Genomic DNA, 22,849 nt, shown 5'->3' on the forward strand with positions numbered 1-22,849 from the left:
AGTTTAGTCTTTCCTTACTTTGGATACCTGTCTGGGAAGAGGAGGGTCATAATTCTAGTTTCTGTCGTCCCTCTTTTGCATGTGCCATGCTCCCAAAATTTAAAATAGAAATAAAGAGAAACTGCTGTTTGGTACAAAGTCATGTCAATTTCTGGTGAAAATGTTTTTTTTTTTTTTTAAATTTCACCGTTAAAATGACCTTTTTATAGGTGCCCTCATGGGTTAAGGGTTAAGATACTGGCCGTTTACAGGAACATCCCTGGTCTTTATCTGGTAAGGAACTTTTCACCACTGCATCACTCGCTTCCTTGTTTTCTGTCATCTCTCCATCGCTGCTGATAATCTAATAAAACTGACTCTACAAAAAGGTTGGCAAATACAATACCTTCATGGAGTAAACATTGACAATCCAAAGAGATGAACTAGACCTTGTTGTTTTGTTGTTCTACAGCGTCCTGTCAACCGTTTTAAAACATGTCTGTTATATGTCTCATAGGTCATGTGTTCAAGCAGCCTATTAGGACTCATCATTACATTATAGAGTGACCTGAAGCAGTTGTGTTAGATAGCATCAGCTGCTTCAGCAAATTCCCTAAAACCACTACTGTTTCTCTGCGCCCTCTAGTGGCTGTGTGACGGGAGCCAGGAAGAAGTCAGGTGATGAAGTTTATCATCATTAGAAGTCTATGGAAGAGGAGATCATGTTGACAAAACATTGGAATTCAACGAGAGACAGCTCTTCATTTCCTGTTTCTAATCAATGTTGTTCCACTAATTAGGTTCTCCAACCTTGTGAAGTACTGATTTCAACCCAAACCAGGAAGTTTCACTGAACTTCACCAAGTTTATTTTTGCCCCAAAATCTATCCAAAACTTTACCATAATATTGTGATGTAGGATGTATTAGAGGACTTGCTGCTTTTATAAAAGATGTTCATAAGGAAGCCAAATCCTGCTGACCCCGGCCGAGAGGCTGGACAGGCTGTTTGTTGGGAAAAGGGGTCTTTTAAATAACATGGCATTATTCGGCCTCTGGGGCCGGTTGGCAGCCTTTTTGGCCTCTTTTCGCCTGTGTGGGAGACAGCCCTGATTCTTTAAGCTTCCTCTCTTTTGGAACTAAAACACACTGTTTTGGAAACACTGTGAACTGAATGTTTTCTCTTTTTGCCAATTTGTAAAAAAAACTAAAGAAAAACAAAACACCAACTACAACTGTAGCCCTGAGGAAGCCTCCAGTGGGGAAAGGAAATGGTGAGATTATGGCTTGATGCATCAAAATGAAGTAAAACAGATGAATTCATAAACAATCCAGTCCAAGATGATATTTATTATTGATTACTGCCACTGTTACTCAACACCAAGACAAAATAGTTATATTAGACAACATAATATGGATACATTACTGATTTGTACTCATTAGAAAATATACAATAGCTTATGTACGTTTATTTGTTGTTCTTTACATGCAGTTACAATAGAAACTTAAAAAGGCGCTGATATCTGACATCATGGCTGCCGGATACATTAATGCAAGAACTGACATCTGTGTAATCGAATCAAATATATTAATTTTAAGTTCATGCTTTGGGATTTTTTTTTTCAGTATTTTCTGATGTTTTATTGGTTGAATACTTCAGAAAGTATTCAGTCCCCTTCAGTTTTTTAGCATGCTGCACATTTAATTCTACATTTTTCCATGCCAGTCTGCACTGAATACATTTGTAAATGAGGAATTTTTGATACATTTCAGAATCTTTACGTTGTTATTATTGAGTGTAGTTTGATGAGAATACTTTCCAAAGTGGCTGCAGATCACGGATTAATAATGAAGTCTAACAGCTGTTGATGTGCATTTTGATGCTCAAACCTGTGACTTTTTCTTTATTGGACCAGACTCAGGAAGTTGTAACCTTGAAGTTTAGATCCAGTAATAAAAAAAGTGAAACGAAACAGAAGGCTTTCAGTATCTGTTATATATTCTCAACTCATATTTCTATAGAAAACAACATATTTACATTTTTACAGACAGGATTTTTACATTACATACAACATTTACATATAAATATGAGCATTTTAAAAACTGGTTTACTAACTAATTGCAGAATTTTTAGCAGTTGACAACAACAACAAAGAAATCTGATTTCCTCCGGTTCAGTTTAAGACACTGCACCAATTTTAGTTTGGTTTTATTTTATGTTAATAAGATGTTTCCTGCTATTTTTACCTACCAACCTGATGAAAAGGTAAGTTTGAGTTTGAAAACCATTCATTTTTAAAGCAGGCCTCCGCAGGTTTTGTCAGCAGAATTCACAATTACAATTTCCGGACTTTGCACCTGAAAACAGATGTTGCATTTCATACAGTTCATATAATGATGCTGCTGCCCTCTCGTTCCTGACTTTGACACTTCTGCATCTGTTAAGGGCGACATGAACTCTGTGTCATTTGGTTCTTAAAGTGGCCAGACTGGAATCATCTCAGGGCTCGCGATGAGAAGATAAATGACAATGGTTGTGTCTTAATACCCACATATAATCCTAATCACTAGTTACACACTACCATGTAGTGGGCACATGTGCTCCCACAATTCACCACAGTCTCACAGACATCCAGCTGTTGGCACTCATGCACCTACATGTTACTTCTTGGACCAGCTGTGTTCAACAGGCAAAAAAAGTTGAACTTTAAGACATATTATGTCAAAACAAGAAGTAGTTATAGCAGAACTTGCAGAGTTTTATTGCTTTAATCAAAATTGATAAATCTTGATGAAACTGTTACTATTAATGCATATCTGATGATGTAAAACATAATTTTAAATATATCTTTACCATTATACCATTTAAGATATCATAAAATTTCTGTTTTACATTCAGTGAGTAGGCCGAAGTGCCTTTAGATGACTTGCTCTAAATATAACTGTAAGGCTTTGTGGTTGATCCTCCTGAAGTGTTCCAAATTTGAAAATATATTCTTTTTAAGCTATTATTTAATGTCACAGCGCCACTCTGTGGACAAAACACATCACATCCATAAACTGGCTGGAGCGACCTTGGTATTATAATTCAATATTTTTGTCTTCACACTGATTCTTCGTAGTTTAAATAAAGCAGCAGCAATGTTTTAGAAACAAAGCAAGTGTCTCATTCATTTAGATTCTTGGTCCATTTTTGGAGAGGTTGTCTTTGTCATTACTAATATCTTTTTCTTGATAATTTAATGTGCATTTACACTAACTTATATTTTTAGTACACAGAAGAGGATTAGGATTGTCCACTATGCTAAGAAAGCAGTCTAGTTGCTCTGTTTTCTTTTCCCCTGAACAGTGAGATTTATGATCCATTTTAATATATTGTGACAGTTCTTTAATCTGTGTAAGTTATTTTATCTCCATGAGTTTACTGACAGAGATTGATTTCAGTTGCAGAGACGCTCCAAGTTGCGTCTGTCTTGTCTGCTGGTTTTATTTGTGTTTTCAGTGAACTGGCTGTGTAGGCTGCTCAGCCGCTCAGTGTCTTCATGTAGGGCTTCTGCAAGCAGAGCTTGCCGTGGTGAGGAAGAGGATGGTTGTAGTAGTGTTCGATCAGATCTGACAGATTAGGAAAGGTCAGTTCGCTCTCCAGAAATATGCAGTCGTCCTGTCAAAATATCCACAGTGAACAAGACACTTCATGACTGTGATGTCAATGTTTATTTTCTACACAAAATAATGTTATATTCATGTGTAGTCAAAATACAATAGAAAGCAGCTGGTTTCTTACCTCTTCAAACAGTCTGTAGTTTCTGGCTTTGCTTATACTGATGTCCCACACCACCAACACCTGGATAATACACCAACATTATTTCTAATACACTCCTTTGTCAGGATAAGGACACATGGTAACCAGTATAACAGACTTTCATTCAAAGATATAAGATCTCTGAACAAAAGATAGCCACTGGTGCCTACATATAGAGTAAAGTACAAGATATATTTAGCTATGATATATATGATATAAAACCCCATCATAAATGAACCTCCAATAATCACTCTCTGATAGCTGTTTTGGCTAGCTTCCGACCAGCTTCCGAAGGAAATATGGCTCTTAGCTGCTAAGTGCTCGACTATGTTCACCAGCATATGCAACAATTTAGGTTTTCCAAGCCTTGACACTGAAAACAGCTGAATGGGACTGAAAACGACACCATGAGATGGATGAGAGTGGACGAAGCTGCGGGTCGGATGGCCGAACAATGAGTTGAAACTCACTATAAACCTCCATAAAGCCGAAATGACCTGCAGATTCAGCTGAGAAACCTGTGGAGCGAGCCCTGTTACAGTCACACTGGTATCTCCTTTTCATTTGATGCATTGTTATCTTAAAAACATTGATTATAGACAATTGCTTGGGAGTGTATAGTAACTGTACTGGCTGTTTTAGGATGTACTTGGGTCCATGAAGGCTAATTTAGTGCTAACATGCTGACGTTTGAGGTGTACCGTATGAAGTTTAATCAGCTTTATTGTCTACCATGTTCACTGTCTTTTTTTGTAGTGTGTTGGCAAGCTAGTTGGCACTTTTAGGGTAGAGGGTAGAGTCCATGTTTTAGTTTGAATGGCTACAAATTTAAGTTTGTTAAATTTCCAACGTCTTTTAATTAACAGTAATGTTTAAAATGGCAAAGTACTATGTTTATATTTGTATAAGACCCCTCTTTGTTCCTTTAAGAAGAAGCGTAGAGCAGCTCAGCACGGTGGCTGTACACGTCGTGTTGCATTTTTTTTTCTATGTTCGCCGCAGAGTGAGGTATGAATAACCAATCTCAGCTCACACTATGAGAACCGTGTGACCTGAATGCATTTCTACCAGTGAGTCACAGTTTCCTATTTGAAGGCTTTGGCATCAGTAGTTCACCCACAAGTAACTAACATTTATGTTAGCTTGTTATCTTTATTACCAATGTTTGTTTTTTGGTAATAGAATTGAACACTACACCACTGAAATCAGTCCGACAAGACAAGAGATGGACGAAAGGAGAATCTTTTAAGAGTGAAGAGGTGAATGCTGTCACTAAAAATACAAGCTACATCTTGAGAATATACATTTTCTTTACTCATCTTAAATAATTTATAGTGTAACCTGCTGTTAAGAAGAAAGTGAACATATACTGGACATGTTCTTGCGCAGTATAAATAAGTAGTGAATAGAATTTTTTTTTATTTATGACTATGTATTAGTGAAAACTTTCACAGTACAGGATAGAAAATACTTTTAAAATGAAGATGATTTTTACTAAAAGTCACTTGACAGGCAGCATTTAGTTTTTTACCTTTGAAGTTTTGGTTCCTGAGTTCCTGATGCCGTACAGCCCGTCCTGTGGAGGAAACATGGTCTCTCTGAATAACCTGCAGGCACAAACATCATCACGGGTTATTAGAAGAAACACATTTTCTGATGCCTTAAATTATGTGGACTGCAATGCAATACTGTATTTGTACCGGATTGCTTTTCTAAATCTAGATTTAAACTATTGGTATTAAAACAACAGTTTTTGCCACTGGAGGACAGAAATACTCCACAAAGCAGCAGTTGCTGAGGGAATATTTCAGCCTGCAGCTGTAGAAAAAAATTGTGAGTGTCATACTTTTCTACAAAGCTGGTTTCAGAGGAATCAATGAAGACAGATTCGGGCAGCTGAACCTGCAGAGAGAAACAACTGGTTAAACACAATGAAAACAGTATATTTATTGGAGCACTGGTACTGTCTCACATAAGGGTAGTTTCAGACTGAGAAATACATTCAGACAATAAAATAACAAAATAAGAAACACAAAATCTGTTTGAGAATTCATGTTTGTTAATACTCCAATCAATGGTGACGTTAAATTAAACTTACAAGCATGCATGTAGGCTCTGGCTTTGGCTTTAAAGCAGGTCAAAGTTGTACCATGTTATTTTGTAATGAATGAATTAATCAAATGAATAAGATCCAAGAAATATGAAAATGAAAATAAAAGAGTTGTTTTTTCCCAGTCAAGGTGATAAAAACTGGTTTGTGTAATCTAAAGCAACATTTTTACACAGAAATTCAGATGCATGCAGAGAACTTTAATATCAGCTGACACATCATTTCAGTCTCTCTTACATTCACGTAGTCGTCATCAATGTCGTCGTCTCCTCCGCTGCTTTTGGATGAGTCTTGTTTCCTCCTGAACTCTCGTTCAGGCGTCTCGTCTCCCAGTGAGCGGAAGCTCTGGCCATCAGGAGACGCTCTCCTGGTGAGAGAACATGTCTTAGTCAGGCGGTGTCAACCGTTTTTTATGCTCTGGTTTGTATTGGTGGACAGTTGTTTCTACTGCGTGTACATTTTCTACACCCGTTGAATCAACAGGATACCGAGTGTAAATAAAGCAGCTGTGGAGCTGCTGAAAGGTGGATGTTTTCATTTTGGATGGAGCTCTGATCGACATTTGCCCGTATATATGCTTGAACACACCTGTACTGAACACTGAAAATGAATCTGGATACCTATCAGGATAATCTTGCTTTTTGACAGTGTTTTATTTAATTTCATTTTTTTGTGTTTGTTTCCAACTTACTGTATGGAGGTTCCTGGCTGCTTGGACTTGGCGGCAGGCAGCGGGGGCTTGATCATTGGTGGAGGAGGTTTGGGTGTTGTGGGCTTTTTGTGAAGTCCAGTTTTAAGAAGGGGAGAGAGTGGAGGGTGGCCAGGTCGGGGTGGGTGACTGGAGGACATTTGGTTGAGGGACAGGGTGTTTTTTAGAGCTGGTAGACTCGGCCTGCTGCGGTGGTAGTTGTTGGCCAGTAACTGGCTCGCTCCAGAGTTATTGGAGCAGTGGACAGGACCGTCCAGGGTCAATTTGGTCTCTAACTGATCCCAGATGGGCAGAGTGGCTGGCAGAGGCCAACAGTCCCTCTTGTCATTCCCGGACACCCCCAAGGAGGTGACCCTGCTCTGAAGAGTTTTCTTTGCATTGGGAGGAGGGGGAGGTGGAGGGCTGGAAGACAAGGACTTGTGCAACTGGGGCGCAAAAGGGAGCGGACTGGGCAGGCCTTTGCTGTGGTCCTTCGCTACGGGGAGCGGGGGGACAGGCGGGGGTTTCTTGGGCAGCGGGCTGGTAGGGATTCTGTGTTGTGTCAGCGTGGAAGGAGGCGGGCCTCTGAGGAAACCTGCACTGGAGTCCTGGCGGAGCGGGAACACTGGTGGCACCGGGGGAGGAGGGTAGGAGGGGGGTGGCCCTGTGGGTCGCCCTGAACAGGTAGAGATAATGCAAATTCTGATTAGTGTCTTGTTTTAGGTAAATATTCTCGTTGATACTTAATACTTATTTTCCCTGTCCAGTTTCTACGGATTTCTCCAGTAAAAAAAAAGTGTGTATACATGTTTGTGTTGTGTGTGTGTGTGTGTGTGTGTGTGTGGCGTCACCTGTAGAACAGTCATCGCAGTCTGGCTTCAGATAGTCTTCCTCGTCGTCATCATCATCATCCTCACCATAATCTTCACACAGGAAGAGAACATATTAACACAAATCTAATACGCACCACACCTGTGTTATTAATCATGCATTAATCATCTTACCATCTTCTGTGCTATCAACAGGGTGTTTAATATCCATGAGCCTCTCAATCGTGCCATAGAAACTGTCTGCGTCTGAATCAGAGTCACTATGGTGATAAAGAAAATTGTAATCATTAATAATGCAAAAAACCTTTAAAAAGTATAGATGGATTTTATTGGATGTTGGGTCATGGAAGTTTCTAAATGTAGCTGGCTAGGAAGCTAAAATAAATGAAAATCTGTCAAAATTTTGCTGTTTTTCCAGCATTTGAATATTTTTGTATGGCAGGAACAGTAAGTTGAAGTAAGTTGAGTTGGATAACGTCAGTCGCTAACATGTATACACTGTATAAAACATGTATAAAACTCTAAAACTCCTTACTGTTTTTCAGCTGTTGTTGCTATATGATAGTTTTCGAGCAAGCTAGCTAGCTATTTAATTTTTAACATTATGAATGTTACAGTTATAAAAGACATCACAGCAACTTTTACTCCTATTATGTTATTTAGTATTCAATATTGTGGTCTGATAGCGAGCCAGACGCTAACACCTGCCTCCAGAAATCTTACAGCTGAAAATCCTGCTGTTACGAAATAGAAACATGTTGCTACAATATCCATCTTTTTGTCACACGACAACAGCAAATTTGTACTTCAATAAATCTAACTTTGATGTCATACAATATTACAAGTTTCCCTTGAGATTAGGCTCCGTGATGAGGAGACTGATGAAAGGTTGATAAATGAGCTGGCAATGTTCCCATTCCCGATAACACTATGTGGTTTGGAAAAAAAAAAATCAGTTTGGTAGATTATTGATCAAAAACAAGAGGCCATTTTAATTACCTACATAAATTATAAATTTGCCTCTGGCACGGAAAAACAATTGGGCCATTAGTCTGTTGGGAAAAAGTTGCAGTGGGCCGTTATAACCGATTATAATCACTGTAGTTTGCTAAATTCTCACTCAAACGTGACTGAGGTCAGACAGAGATCGGCAGCTCTCCGTCTGTCAGAGACGTAGAGTACAATACTGGGTTCTGGACGCTTATGAAAAGTTCCTCAATGGTATTTTTCCCTCCAAGTTAATATCTATGTTGGGTTTTGTATTTAGTTCACTGATGTTTCATTCTATTATAATAACACAACTATGACGTACATTATTTACACAGCGTCTCCATCGTGTGAGTAAATATGATGTGATTTGCTGAGGTTACCTGGGAATGTGGGACTCTCTCCTGTCGTTATAGTGATCGATCTCCCTTCGCAGTTGTCGCATCCATTTCTGGAAGACAGCGAACAAAATATAACAGGTGTCTGTGTGAAACTGAAGCATTGGCTTATTAATCATCAGAGTCCTTACAAAAGAATGATCCTCTTTCATATCCCTTTCCAGAATTCTTCACAACAATACTTCATTTAAAAAAAAAAAAAAAAGGCTTATTTGATGTCTTGCTAAAAGTTAAATGACAGGACTGATAAGTAATTTGTGTGTGTTTAGTACAGGATTAGCTCCATTAGTTTAGCATAGTATAACAACGAGAAGGATATATCCATCAGTTGTGTCTTCCACCACTCCAAAACTGTCTCACTTGCTTGTTATATGAAGCCAAATTAAAAACCCAAATTATGCTTCGATGTATCTTAGAAAAAGTTTGAAAAGAAAGAAAGAAAATGAGACAGCTTTAAATTTCCTGAATGTTATTTTTTTTTAAAATTTAGCAACAGTTTCTCACCGCACACCAGGTTTCTATTATTCTACATATTATGAACACGTATGTTTCAGCTGATCTTCTAATAACACTCTGGATAAGAATAAATAGGGGAATTTCCCAAATGTTAAAATTTTAATTTTACATTGGCTACAGTAAGAATTTTTAAGAAAGAGGAAAATCCATGACTTTCAAACCCAATCACTCCTTTTGACCACATTTCCAAATTTAATAAATTGTATACAATAAGCAAATTCTATATATGAAACAACACTGACAAAAAATGTGTATTATCATAAAGTCCTGAACAAGTCTTTTAGAGATTAAATATAATAAAATATACATAATCTCAGGGGTCAAAATTGTGTTAAATTTACAAATAAGCCCTCAGCATGAAAGCCAAAACTTAATTTGAGTGTTTTCTATCTGTGAGTATAGAGCATGTGCACATGTACATGTCTTCTCACCCTCCTCTCGTCCTCACTGGCTGCAGAGAATAACCACGTCCTGTGTCTCTTACTGAAGTGGACGATCTTAAAAGGAAAAACATTACTGGATGTTGTCTCCTCCGCTGCTCTCATTACTCTGTGGAAGAAAATAATTGTAGTAATGCTCCAAAATATGTCTTTTTATAGGGAATTATGTACATTTGAATGTGTTAATAAGACCAGTGTTAATCATAATCTCAAGCCAAATGCACGATGAACAATATGTTATGAGCGCATCTGTTCTTTTGAGCTGGGACATGTAATTAACATAATTTAGTCCATAATTCTGGTTAATGTAGAGATAATAGGCTGCAGTACATCACTATGAAAAATCAAAATGTTTGTTTTGAGCATTTTAAGTGAAAGTGAGTTTTGAAAGCCAGTAATGACATCATATGGCCAAATTTGTGACTCACTAATGTCAACACATAATATGAATATGTCATGATTTTAAGACGTAAAGCCGCCTTCACACATCTAGACTGGGAAGTGCAGCAAGAGCCCATTCATTCATCACAAGACTCAAACGATAAAGAAGTGGGGAACGTGAGAAAAGTTCAACTATGTAAAATACATAAGATTAGATCAGACCTTATTAATCCCACAGTGGGATCAGTCTGGTCAGTTTATGAATCCCTTGTAAAAAGATGAACAGAGTTGTTTTCTACTCTATTCTACTGTGTAAAATAACTTTCAACAAAGTCAAAAGACAGCTGAGCAATACCTTTCCTATTTCATACATTATACAACTATCATAAGCTACAACTATCGTAAGCTACAGCTACATTTTCAAAACAATGAATGGAAACAAATCACAAATGAGCGTCTTCACTGTGTGCCAGTTCAGAGGCAAAGTGAGAAAACAACTGACCAATCAGAGCTGAGTAGAATATATAGAATATGGGTTTCTGTGGTGAGAAGGGAGGGACCCACATGTCAGAGTCAGTGGTAAGACCCCAACCTGCACCTGATGGTGCAGCAGCACTGGAGTCCATTTACAGTTTGAGGGTTATGAGTCAAGTGTCTGAAACTCTCTATATAATATGTCATATTTACATCAGTGAACTACACAGAATATGTCTCGTAAATGCTGATACAGATCTTGGCATTACACACTCTTTATACTGACCTGTTGTAACCATTGAGAGAGAAGGCCCCCTGTGGTGCAGGAGAAGTACTGCTCTTAAAGTAGTACACGCAGCCTTTGTGAATTATGATGTACCTCAGCGGCCCTGTAAGACGAGTAAGACGACATTATCATTTCTATGCTTCTGAGCTACAAATATTTTTTTCCCAGAAGAGCTTCCTTCTTTTTGTGTCCATGCGAACTCGAATATTTTATTACTGACTCACATTTCATGAGGCTGAACTGGCTGCCTCCCTTCTTGTGGAGGTATCCCGATGTGGAAACTCCTCCTGGCATGGTGAGGAGGTTCTGGGCCCCGATGGCTCGCATCGGCACCGGCCAGCACACCTCTGGAAACGACATGGTTCTACAGGAGACGAGGAAGAGCGGAGATGTAAACGCAGTGCATAGGTCCCGTTTGTAGTCGCAGAATGATAGAAATGAGGAAATAAATCCCAGCAGACACAAAAACTGCTTTGTGTAGAAATTCGTTTTGAATACAAGAACAAATATTAGAAGATCCAGAAAGAATCAAACCGGCTTCCTCTCCTGTAGTGCTTTCTGAGATACATCAGCTCTCACACAAAGAACTAGAAAGAACTCAGACAAGTGTTAAATCCTCTCAATCAAACCTTACACAGTGTTAGACAGTCATGGGATACATTTTCATTCTAATAAGTGCAGTATTTCATGAGAAAGTTCTGCACTTGCATCCTCCTCCTGAATGTCTTGGCACATGTCTGGAGGGGCTCTTTAACCACTTTTGAAACTGGGTAATTCATTGGTTGTCAATCCAGAGACCCAGATCACACCATCACACACCTCCGCCTGCGGCCACAGCCAGACATGAACTGGAAATTTACAATCAAACTGGTGACATCACATGCGAGAATTCATGATTCACTCATTATCCTACTGTATCCACATTGTCATTTTAATGGTGGAGGAACACACAGCTCAGTGAGGACTCCTCTGGTCCTTGTGGGATTAGTGTTGAACTGCTCAGAATGTCTTTTTCTGATTTGGATAGTTAAAACTAACAGCAAATGGAGAGTTAATTCCTACCCATGAGGGGAGAAACAGGATAAAAAAAAGTGAAACAAATATATCTCCCCTTCCTTTTCATCTGAAAATCATGCTCCAACACCGTCCGAACATGAAGTGTTGCCTACCTCCAGTTGAGCCTCTTGTTGATGCTCTGGACGGCAGCACTCTCCCTCAGCCTGCTGACTGTGGAGGCTAAAGCCGGCAGGAGGTCCATTACAGAGACGAGAAACAGACCGGACTCTGTCTTTACTTTCTGTCCTCTCGTCTCATCTGATCCAAACTGAGACTGACTTGTCCATCAGATTTTCTTTTTCCTCTGATCAAAGTCTTTTCATTTCGTTCTCTGATGCTCTTTACAGTTTCTGTTGATGTCTCCTCGCTCTCTCTCTCTGGCTGCCTTTGTTGATTTCCATCTCTCTTGCTCTCCCTCGCACATAAACACACTCAAACTCAGATAGTGCATACATGAACACACACACACACATTTAGTTCAGACAGGAAACGCAAAACATCCTGCGTCCTTTCACTGGGATTCAAAGCTTAATGTGTGTGTGTGTGTGTGTGTGTGTGTGTGTGTGTGTGTGTGTGTGTGTGTGTGTGTGTGTGTGTGTGTGTGTGTGTGTGTGTGTGAAAGAACATGAGTCAAAATAAACATACCAGTGGAGTTCAGTCAAATTCTTCATCCTCTAATGTGTTTATGTGTAACTTCCAGTAGATCAACAGCATCTACTGACCTCAGAGGGAGAGAGGGTGTGTGTGTGTGTGTGTGTGTGTGTGTGGGGGGGGGGGGGGGGGGGGGGTGTCTGGGTGGGTGTTAAGTCATAAAGTATTTAGTAGGATTTCATGCCAGGATCCACTCCCTTTCACTGAGATTAAAAACTGGAGAAGTTGTTTGTCCGTTCATTGATTGATCTTGACATACAGTTGCTGGTCTGTCTTTTCATGTCAAAGTCAGTTTAGTGTAGCGGTTCAGGACAAGACTTTATTTTTCAAATGAACTAAGTTGTCTGAAGATGAAAAGGATTTTACGTATAGACAGCTGAGGATGAATTGTACAAATGACGATAAGAGCTCCCATTTTTGGACAGTATGTGCAAACAGGAACTGACTTGAGTTTTTTTTTTAAGAATATAAAAGAGAGCCTGAAAAAGACGATCTCACAAAAATGAGGCACAGATGGAACCACTGAAAAAAAAGAGTTGGGTCATGATTTTCAAACTTTCAACTAGTAAAAATAAAAACATTTAATATTTTGACTGATGGATGGATGGATGGATGGATGGATGGATTAATGGATGGATGGATGGATTTATGGATGGATGGATGCATGGATGCGTGGATGGATGGATGGATGGATTAATGGATGGATGGATGGATTTATGGATGGATGGATGCATGGATGCGTGGATGGATGGATTTATGGATGGATGGATGGATGGATGGATTAATGGATGGATGGATGGATTTACGGATGGATGGATGCATGGATGCATGGGTGCATGGATGGATGGATTTATGGATAGATGGATGCATGGATGGATGGATGGTGAGAGAATTGTGAGAAAGGGAGTCTGTGCAGAGACGGGGAGTGAGAGCAGGTAGCTGATGTAACATGGAGGCACAAAACACAATAAATCACCTCAAGAGGACATTTAAAGGCTAACGTGGTTTGTTCTCCGACCGCCCCACATAATGTTTACTGATGACTAGGCGATACAGACCTCAACACTCACTCACATGAACGCAGACCACTCTGCAGTTAACTAAACCTCATCGCAGTCTGAGACGAGGTCACCAGCTGCTTATCGTCCTCACGAGGACTTCCTCGTCCTCGTTCTCACCGTAGCAGAGCGGACACACGGCCAGCAGACAAAACTGAAACAACCCTGTGACTGTGCACTCAGCATTTTAATGTTTTTTTTGTTTTTTTTATAAGAAATGTGTTAAAAGCCATTTTCAACTAGAGGAGGAGAAAGATCAGGATCATTAGTAGAGGTGGGAATTTTTGGCAAATTCTTGATTCGATTCCAAATCTTGGTGTTAAGATATGTTCCAGAATTAGTTCTTAATATAGATTCAAATAAGGAAAAAGTGGGGCACTATAATTTGGGTCTTTATCTTGTTTACTGTGTATCAAACTACTGGCTTCTGCACTTTGCCCACTGAGCTGCAAGTGAAATATGATGGCAGGAAAAGCACAAACTGTGTGAGAGAGTATCCAGCTCATTTAATGAATCTATCTTTTAAAGTTATTGATGTAAGTTAGGTTAATTGCATTTAGTGGGAAACATCGTACAGTTTTCCTGTTGTACAAAACTTGTGAATGAAAGTGTCGTTTACAGGCCGACATCATTGGCTGTGCTGTTGTAAAAAAAAAAAGTTGGTGTAGAGTGGAGGGTTAGGAGTGTGGGTTGTTCGTTTTCTCCACAAATTACAACTTTGTTCTGAAAATGTCTGAGTTCTTGTTCTAAAACTGTGTGCTCTGATTGTTAAATCACCATTAAAATAGTTATTATAAATCTGAACAAAAACTCATTTTTATACAAAAATAAAGTTATTATTGTCAGAGAATTTGTTGAAGAGGCGTTTTCATCAACTACAAATTTGTTCTCAAAATCTAAATTCCATGCATCAAAATAAATATAAATATAGAGATAACGAAAAGGGGATCCTGTCTGGGAGGCCTAGTTACAGTAGATTCATCCCAAATACACCCAAACAAAATAAATATGCAGTCACGTGATGACACTTCCTGATGGATGAAACACTGATATACAATCTTTCTCTGTCAGCAGGGTTACAGGCTTTCTAGGAGTCAAACTGTCTTCTTCTATCATGTGGCTCATATATCACAAATTTCATGACAAGAATACCAAACAAGGCATTTACAAAACAACAGCACTTGTCCGAAAAGTTAAGAAATCATTTTTTAAACTCATGCATTAACTCACACATGATTTCCTTATTCTACACAGCAATGTGGGTTTGCTGATGTTTATCTTGTTTCAGCTTTGAACCCTGTCACCTCACCGACTGTGTTTTTTAAGCTCTCCACTCTGAAGTCTGCTGATGTTTGTGAGCCAGAGATGCTAATCAGAGAGCAGCTGTTTCACAGGAAGGGAAGCACAGGAGCTGCTCACATACCAGACTCATTCAAACATATCCTCTCCGGACGCACACAAACACAACGTCTGGGCCCAACAGTGATTTAAACTGACCTTTTAACTTTGTTTTGATCGGTTGTTCACCTGAGATAAAAATAAAATAAAATGGAGGCTTCATGGCTGCAACTACTGGTATGTAGCAAGATTATGAGAATCGTCAAAGCAGATGGTGGCTCATCAAGATGACTGCTAGGTACTGGCAGCAGTTCAACTAACTGGAGGATGACGGGTCACTACAAAGACAAAATGTCACATACTGAGCGTTAACTAAGAACATATGACTATCCCTGCGTTCCGAATCGCATACTATTTCTTTTCACTTTTAGTACGGACTACAGTAAGCATGTACTGTTGCATGTAGTATGTGTACAATTGGGACATACTACTTCATCATAAAAATGCGTCTTGAACTTTTACCCACTTTGTCGTATCCGTCGCAATCCATAGCGTGATGTTCGTAGTAAAAAGGAAAAGGAAAATTTGGAAGATCTGGAGTACGCTTCCTTTTAAGGCCTCTTTTTCTTCTCTTCCTTCCTGTTGTGGGTGGAGCGTTAGCGCCACCGACCGGATGTAGTAGGACACCCTGGTACTTTTGGCATCCTACATTTAACATACTAGGTATTGGGACATACTAAATCTTTTTTCAGCATACTAAATAGTATTATAGTATGGATATTGGAACGCAGGGTAAGTATGGATAAACAGGATTATACAGTGTTTTACACCAAAACGCATCTTGAAAAGTTAACTGGGAAGAGCTGAAGGTTTTAGTATAATCTTCTGTGCTTTTAGAATACTAAGATGTTCTGTAACAGCCTAAAACAAGAATTTGGAGAAGACACAAAAGAAGTAGCTCAACCACAGCCTCAAATTTAAAAATCACACTTCTCGACGGTTACAACCTCTAAGAAAAGGCTAAAGAGGCTAGAAGCCGAAAACACACAAAAAATATGTTTTTAACTTCCTCTCTTCTTCATTTTGAGGAAACTGAAATTGAAACCAGAGGACCTGTTTGATAGAAAACCCCTGATGAGCCACATTGCATGACAGTGTTCTTGTTGACTTACGTCACTACAATGTGACTGTGACAAAGGACTACAAGATGACTTATTGTCATTTTCTATGAATTCACATACATTGCAGATAATATAATTTGAACCGTTAGGACAGTGGATTTTAAATGCCACATTTCCCGCAGTATGAAGTTAAAACTTGTTCAGGTGAACAGTGCTTTTCACACTCCCCAAATTCATGGGACAAAAATGAAGTACAAAATTTAAACAAAGTTGTAATATGTCATGCTATATTTGGAGTCAGTTCCTTTGCAATGATTGTCTGACACCCTCAAGATGGCTTATGCTTCTCTGTTTGGACTGAACCTTGTTTCAATAGCTTGTTATGGAGAAGAATTTGCTGAAAATGCAGCAAGAAAATTTAAAAAACCAGTGTTGCATATTGTCCCCTGATCAGGCAGTTATGGCCACCTGTCAGACGCTTCTCAGGGCATATAAATCAACCAAACACAACCTGCTTCTTAACAAAGTTTACTGTTGAGATCATTCCACGGTGAAAAGATTGTTTCACCAATATGGATGTGAAAACACTCAAATTTAAGCCGGAAATGAAAACTTCGTCTTTCTGATGATTTAATTTTGTGTGCCCGTGTTTGTGTGTGTATCTGCACACTAAATCCCAGGAATAGGATATGAAGGTATAAGTCTTTTAATGGACATAATACTTGAATATTGTGATGTACACAACTAATGTTCTGTTGGTTTCTGTTGAACTAAGATCAATGCTCTACCTCTTCTGAAAATCACATCTTGTTTCATCAATAGAGACCACAACTGCATTAGCTTTGATTAAATTTTCAATGATAGCATCATTTTTGGAAGGACATTATTTTTACACACATTTCCACCTTTTTTTTTTTTTAACACACAAAATGGAATAGGGAAAGTCCAACATCAGATGTAGAGACCCTTCCTCAACAAGATCCACCGATACAGAAACTACATGCTGGGAGTCTATGTTGTTTCTTGAAACAGAAAGCATGGACATGGGCAATAAAATGTGAATACGGGAAAACACAAGTTATTTTCTTTTTAAGTCGGACATGTCATGATACCAGACAGACGGTGTTCACAGTCACTATGAGGTTACGGGTTTGATTTCCAAAATAGCACCATTAGCAAGAAAACCATGTGATTTTGTCTGAAAGCTGCAGCAAAACCTTGTAAGTGGGCAGCATGAGACCTCCTGACTGTTATGGGGAATTTCTCAGGTGTTCTTCTCTCTGGACCAAAAATCTAAATTTTCCATGTGTACCTTTCATCGAGCACCTCAGCATCTGCTATAGTGTGGTACAGATTTACACAACTGTCAGGTGTTTGCTTTAAAAAAAAAAATGGATATGGCACACCTGTGACCTTGCTAAGCATGTGCTTTAGGCTCAGACCTATTTATGAAACCCCCACAGCCTCCTTTCAACACACGGTCCCAAACACACAGGTCTCTGGTGAACTGCCGACCCAGCTGCAGCAGATACAGTCCATCCTGTCCAGGAAACAAACAACGTCACAGACATCACACTTCCTGCACACCACCCTCCGCCACCAACCACATCGGTTCCTCCGCTGGTACAGCTTCACATTCTAACACATGAATAGAAAATGAGAAGGGTTTATCTGAAGTCGTTTACTTTTATACCTGAGTTTATGTTTCTAGATAATAAAAACTAATAAGGCGGATGAAACTGAAAAAAACCCAACAATGACAATGAAGGTTCTCTGTTCCACCTGAAAGAGGGAACCTGAACCTTTTAATTATAGTAATCATAGAAATACTCTTTACTTACATATAATTTTTCTAAACTCAAGTTCTTATTTTATTCTCTTTGTGCTTTTGTGCAGCACATTGTTCAACCTTCGATGCATTTTAATGTGCTATTAAAATAAATCTAACTTGACTTTAAACAGACAACAAAACATGGTAAACACACTGTATGATTTATGATCTGGCTGTACAGTATTTTATAAATAAATTATTTCTCATCTCATTTTGTAGGTGAAGCCCAGTTTTGACTGATGTTTTTTATAGTGGCGATGTCATCATTTTGAAATACTTATTGCACTTTCCTTATGACTTTTTTAAGTTGAGTATGTACTAGATTTGCATTATGTTTACTCGGTGGAAAATGCCACAGCTCACTTTGTTTTATTTGTCTTTCTGTCTTTGATGTATGAGATCTTTGATTGTATATTTTCCTATAGATTATGTCCCCTCCAGGATGAAGCTTGATGACTTTGAAGATCTCTGCCTTTGTGTTTAGTGCTAATCAGATATGTCATCCTGCTAACATGCTAAAGCCAATTAGTGGTTTCCTCACATCACAAGGACTTCAGTTTGTGTGAATGTGGTGCAGCTTGCATTGTGTAATTGGTGGAGAACATGAGCGCAGGTTCATAATAAATTAATAAAAATACGAAAGCAGAACCGAAAGAAAAAGTTAACTTATTTCACACACACACACACACACACACACACACACACACACACACACACACACACACACACACACACACACACACACACACCTGCAGAAAGCTGAAATAGTACAACCAGATCCTCTTTCTCCACCTGTGGCTTCTCCTACACATCATCACTTGGTGTGTCCAAATATGGCCGCGCCATTCAACAGGAACTGCACCGCCGTCACACTAACGGCTGCAGGAAGGATTCCTCTCACAGTATTACACACAAACACACACACACACACACACACACACACACACACACACACACACACACACTGTACAAATCTTCCTTTTCAAAATTGACTTTTTAAAAAAAATTAATTGTGTAGTGTTTCCTGTCTCGAGTAACAAATTCAAAGATAACAAAAATAAGAAGTGATTTTGAGAGAGAGTGATAAAGAGGTAAAGAAAGGTGCACAGACTGAGATGCAGGAAGGAAGACTGTTTAGATTTGACTGATATGCCCACCCCCCACTCCACCATCACAGGGGTCGAAAACGAGAACACATTTCCTGTAAATATCTTCTCTTCTCTGATGCAAACTCTGCTCAGGAATCACCGTGGCAACAACTGACAGCTGACATCACAGTGGCTTATCTCTGGAAAAATTAAGTGGATTTGTTTCTGAGGAGAAAAAACACTAAACCACCAGATGTGATTTTTTTTTTTTATGCCATCCAGGCTTTTCGTTTTGAGTGTTAGAAGTAAAAAAAGAATCAAAATACAATGAAAACTGAATCTTGAGTAAAGTTGACTGACTGTTTGCAGCATACGGAATCCAATTAAGACCCGCTTTTGACTTTAGTGTCTTTATCTAAAATTTTAATTTAAAATAGTGTTACCTTCAAAGTTATTTTTGGTGGTCCCACAGAAACACAGTATACTATCCACCTTGAATGACATGAGTGCTGTATACGATTTCTTTTATTTTCTTTCAAATACTTTCTATACATTGATGCATCACTAATGATGTCATGGATATAATAAGTCACTCTCATGGGACTTTTCACTGTGGAACGAGATCTATTTTTGATGCTTTGGTACCAATAAATGTACCTGCTACTAGTAATATAGCTTCTGCTTGCAACTGAGTACTTGTAGTTGTTTTGTTGAGTTGTTGTGTTGTTACTTTAATGTGAGTGAAAGATCTGAATATTTCTTCCACCTGACTGCTATTTACATCCCAAACATGTGTCTTCAGCGTCAGACAGCACACAGGTTGTGAAATATGCCCACTAATGTTTCACTCAGTCACTGCACAGTCAATTTGTATGTGGTTTTACAATGTTGTTACATCATAACGAGCCTCTATGAATAGGCCTCATTGAGTATACTGTAGCAGCCTGGCAGTTAATGCTCTCACACCTTCCCCTTTTTGTGTTTTCTTTTGTTTTTGTCTCTGTTACATTAGTCACCATAGTCACTGTACTTTTTATTCCTGCAACAGAATTCACTCTCAACGTGGGAAGTTTTTTTGGAAGAAAGGTTTTACAAGATATTTATGACTTTAGTCATTCCTGTTGGAGCCTTTATTTTTCACGTGTCATGCTGTTTGACAGCACAGTGACAGTCTTAAACATACAGTATGTGTTGTTACTACCACTCCAGTGGAGCTGTTGCTTTTTTTTGCCTCCTTGAAATGGAACGACTTCTTTTCTTATTCGAGCAAAGTTTCACATTTGGGTAAAGGTGACAAAATGACACTATTTTAAGTGCGTCGTGAGAAAATCCACGTTAATTCAGACTTTTTGACTTCCGAACAAGCTATGCTTCTTCTCAAAACTGCAGGCTGAAATGTTCCACAGTAGAAACATAAATAAACAATTCATCGTAAAGGCATCTGCATGACAACTAATGTGAATAAAAACACAAAGATAAAAAAAAAAAAAATCTTTCATTCGGAGATTCTCCAGCTAAAGTTAGCTGTTTTTACTATCCAACCAAACAAAAGTGTGAATGCTCAATATCTCAGTTGCTTGATTGACCCCTTTAAATGGGAGGAAACAACCAAATCAAACACTAGCCAACGCAGAAGACATAAAGCTCCTGCTGTGATTTTGCAAAGCACGTGATATCCAGGATGATAAAAAAAAGAGCTACAAAACGCCAGATAGCCGACAGCATATAGACACGAAAACCAATCGATGAGATATTCCTTGACTCCATCAAGCCCTTCTTAGAACTGGCCGCCAAACCAAAGCAGGCTTGTTTGGGAAACTCTTTATACAGAAGTAACAAAAGTAAAAAGACAAGATAAAAACAGAGGGATGAAATCATCCAGCTGTGCCAAGCTCAGCAGTTTGAAGAAGTCCGAACTTACATGACATCTCTTTGTTCCCGAATACACATCCTGGTGCTCGGTTTGGAGCTCCGCACAAACGACTTCTTCTTCCTCACCGATGGAGTGGACGTGTTGGCGGACATGACAGCGGCAGCACAGCACAAAGTACCACCATACTTTTCAACCATGTGTAAGGATGTTGGCTGTATGTACGGTCGGACGTGTGCAGGGTGGCAGATTCAAGATCAGAAGAGTGGTGAGATATGGAAGCGTAGGACCAGAAGGCAGATTGAGAGGAAAGCAGGAAGAACAGAAGTTCAAGGGGAATAATGGAGGCAGAAAATCTAAAAAAGGTCCAAGATGTGGATCGACGAACTGAATCAGTCCCGTCGATTAGGAAGTCTGTTGGTGGTCTGAACCCCTGATACTCTGCCATACATTTCCTGAAGGGGGCTCCTCCTCCAGCCAGCTCTGCTGATTGGTTGACTGGCTACGGCGTGTTCCTTCCTGTTTCCTGAGAAATAGTGTGTGATCGGTTTGCCGGATGCAGCCCACACCACTTACAAACACACGCTCGGACACACAGGACCTGACACAGAAGCTGGGTATTTTCCATCTTGTAAGAGTGGAACAATACATGAAACAAGTACACATACAAACACACGCACCCACACGTCTACAAATACAACCTGAAACAAAGCTCCTGTGAAGTTGCAGGTGAATGAAGTGTGCAACTACTATATATAGTAAGAGACCTTAACTTCCTTGTGTCCCATAAGACGTACACGTACATCCCTACGAACACAATATGGAAGATTAAAAATGCAAATGTACAAAAATTATATAAACCCATTGTAATATGTATTATATAAATTTTTCAAGTATGCATTTACTGTGTCATAATGTTGTAGTGTTATATAATGCTGCCGCTATTGATGAAAGCAGAAAGTCTAACAGTTGTAATGTGAAAGGTTGTTTTTCATGGGTTCTTTCAGCTTGCTGGGACTGGACAGTATGTTTTTCATCTGAGTATGGACGCAGTTTCTATTTCAAAGAAGTAACAGCTCTCTTTCACCCCCTCATGAAAAACTAACAGTAATAGTGCTTTGCATAGAGTATTATTAAGTTTTACTGTAATTATGACACAGTAAATGAAGTATTTTACTTAATTTCTATCAGCTGACTCCTGAGCTGGTCTTCAATATATCTTTGCCTCTTTTCCTCCTTAAGTCTTTCTCTTTAAATCTTTATTACTTGAACCAATATTTTCCGTCTTTCTGTCTCCGGTTTTGCATTCTGAGCTTTTCCCTTTTCATTGTTTCTTTTCACTCTGGAAAATAATTCTCAGTTTTTGACCTTGCACCCAGCAGCATTTAAATGACCAAATATGGTAGCTTTCAAGCAAACTTTTAACCAGCAGTGAAGCAGTAAAAACTGTGGTATGTAAAATAAATTCGCCCAACAAAGGGCTCATAATCAACTCCTCTGTGGTGTTCTGTTTGACATTTTACTATCTTCAACTGAAAGGCTACATGTTTTTTCACTGAACTCAGATTCTGCTCAGCGACAACAGCAGTCTAATTTTGGTTGCACGACCTGAAACCAACGTCAGCAGCAGCTCAAAATTTGAGGTGTTGAAAACAGAAACACTTAAGTTAGAGTTTGAAACCCACTAAAGAGCAAGTTCTCATGCTGTATTGTCAGGTTTAAGATGAAGAGTTTTGAGACTGTAATCGACAGAGTATTGGTCCTCTGTCGTCCGCAACTCTTGACCAATTAGGTTAAGAGCTGCTTAAGACGACGTTCTCTCTATTTTGCTTTGACTTTATACTTCAGTTTGCATTTTTGATTTCATGCTTAACCTTTTTTTGACCTCCATTTTTATAGTCTAATTGAATAAAGGTGATAATTAAAGGCCAGAAACATGTTTTTGAT

The 22,849-nt window shown here is 39.0% G+C and overlaps 1 protein-coding gene across 2 annotated transcripts; it reads right to left on the reverse strand.

Moving 5' to 3' along the window:
• Positions 1-1,314: 1,314 nt before the first annotated feature.
• sh3bp2 (SH3-domain binding protein 2) lies at positions 1,315-21,305 on the reverse strand. 2 transcript variants are annotated; one of them, XM_069160885.1, is made up of 13 exons: positions 20,954-21,305; positions 11,114-11,253; positions 10,890-10,992; positions 9,740-9,857; positions 8,778-8,845; positions 7,582-7,667; positions 7,429-7,500; positions 6,581-7,253; positions 6,127-6,256; positions 5,626-5,681; positions 5,311-5,386; positions 3,762-3,821; positions 1,315-3,638 (listed from the first exon to the last, which is right to left on the reverse strand). In XM_069160885.1, the coding sequence occupies exons 1-13, from the start codon at positions 21,100-21,102 to the stop codon at positions 3,501-3,503; spliced, it is 1,869 nt and encodes a 622-aa protein (XP_069016986.1). In that variant the 5' UTR covers positions 21,103-21,305; the 3' UTR covers positions 1,315-3,500. The 2 variants fall into 2 exon arrangements, with proteins under 2 accessions (XP_069016986.1, XP_069016996.1); XM_069160895.1 differs by lacking the exon at positions 20,954-21,305 and adding an exon at positions 12,059-12,164.
• Positions 21,306-22,849: the final 1,544 nt, after the last annotated feature.

The sequence above is a fragment of the Embiotoca jacksoni genome, unplaced genomic scaffold (genome assembly GCF_022577435.1).
Source record: "Embiotoca jacksoni isolate LCO1_2020_lvr unplaced genomic scaffold, fEmbJac1.0.p SCAF_10, whole genome shotgun sequence".
NCBI lineage: Eukaryota > Metazoa > Chordata > Actinopteri > Embiotocidae > Embiotoca > Embiotoca jacksoni.

Excerpts from the sequence above, each read along its gene's own strand:
- sh3bp2 (XM_069160885.1), bottom strand. The coding sequence starts at position 21,102 with ATGGTTGAAAAGTATGGTGGTACTTTGTGCTGTGCTGCCGCTGTCATG. Across the intron at positions 7,668-8,777 it reads AGAGAGTCCCACATTCCCAG|TGACTCTGATTCAGACGCAG; the intron begins GTAACCTCAGCA and ends TTATCACCATAG. Across the intron at positions 3,822-5,310 it reads CAGGAACCAAAACTTCAAAG|GTGTTGGTGGTGTGGGACAT; the intron begins GTAAAAAACTAA and ends TGTATTATCCAG.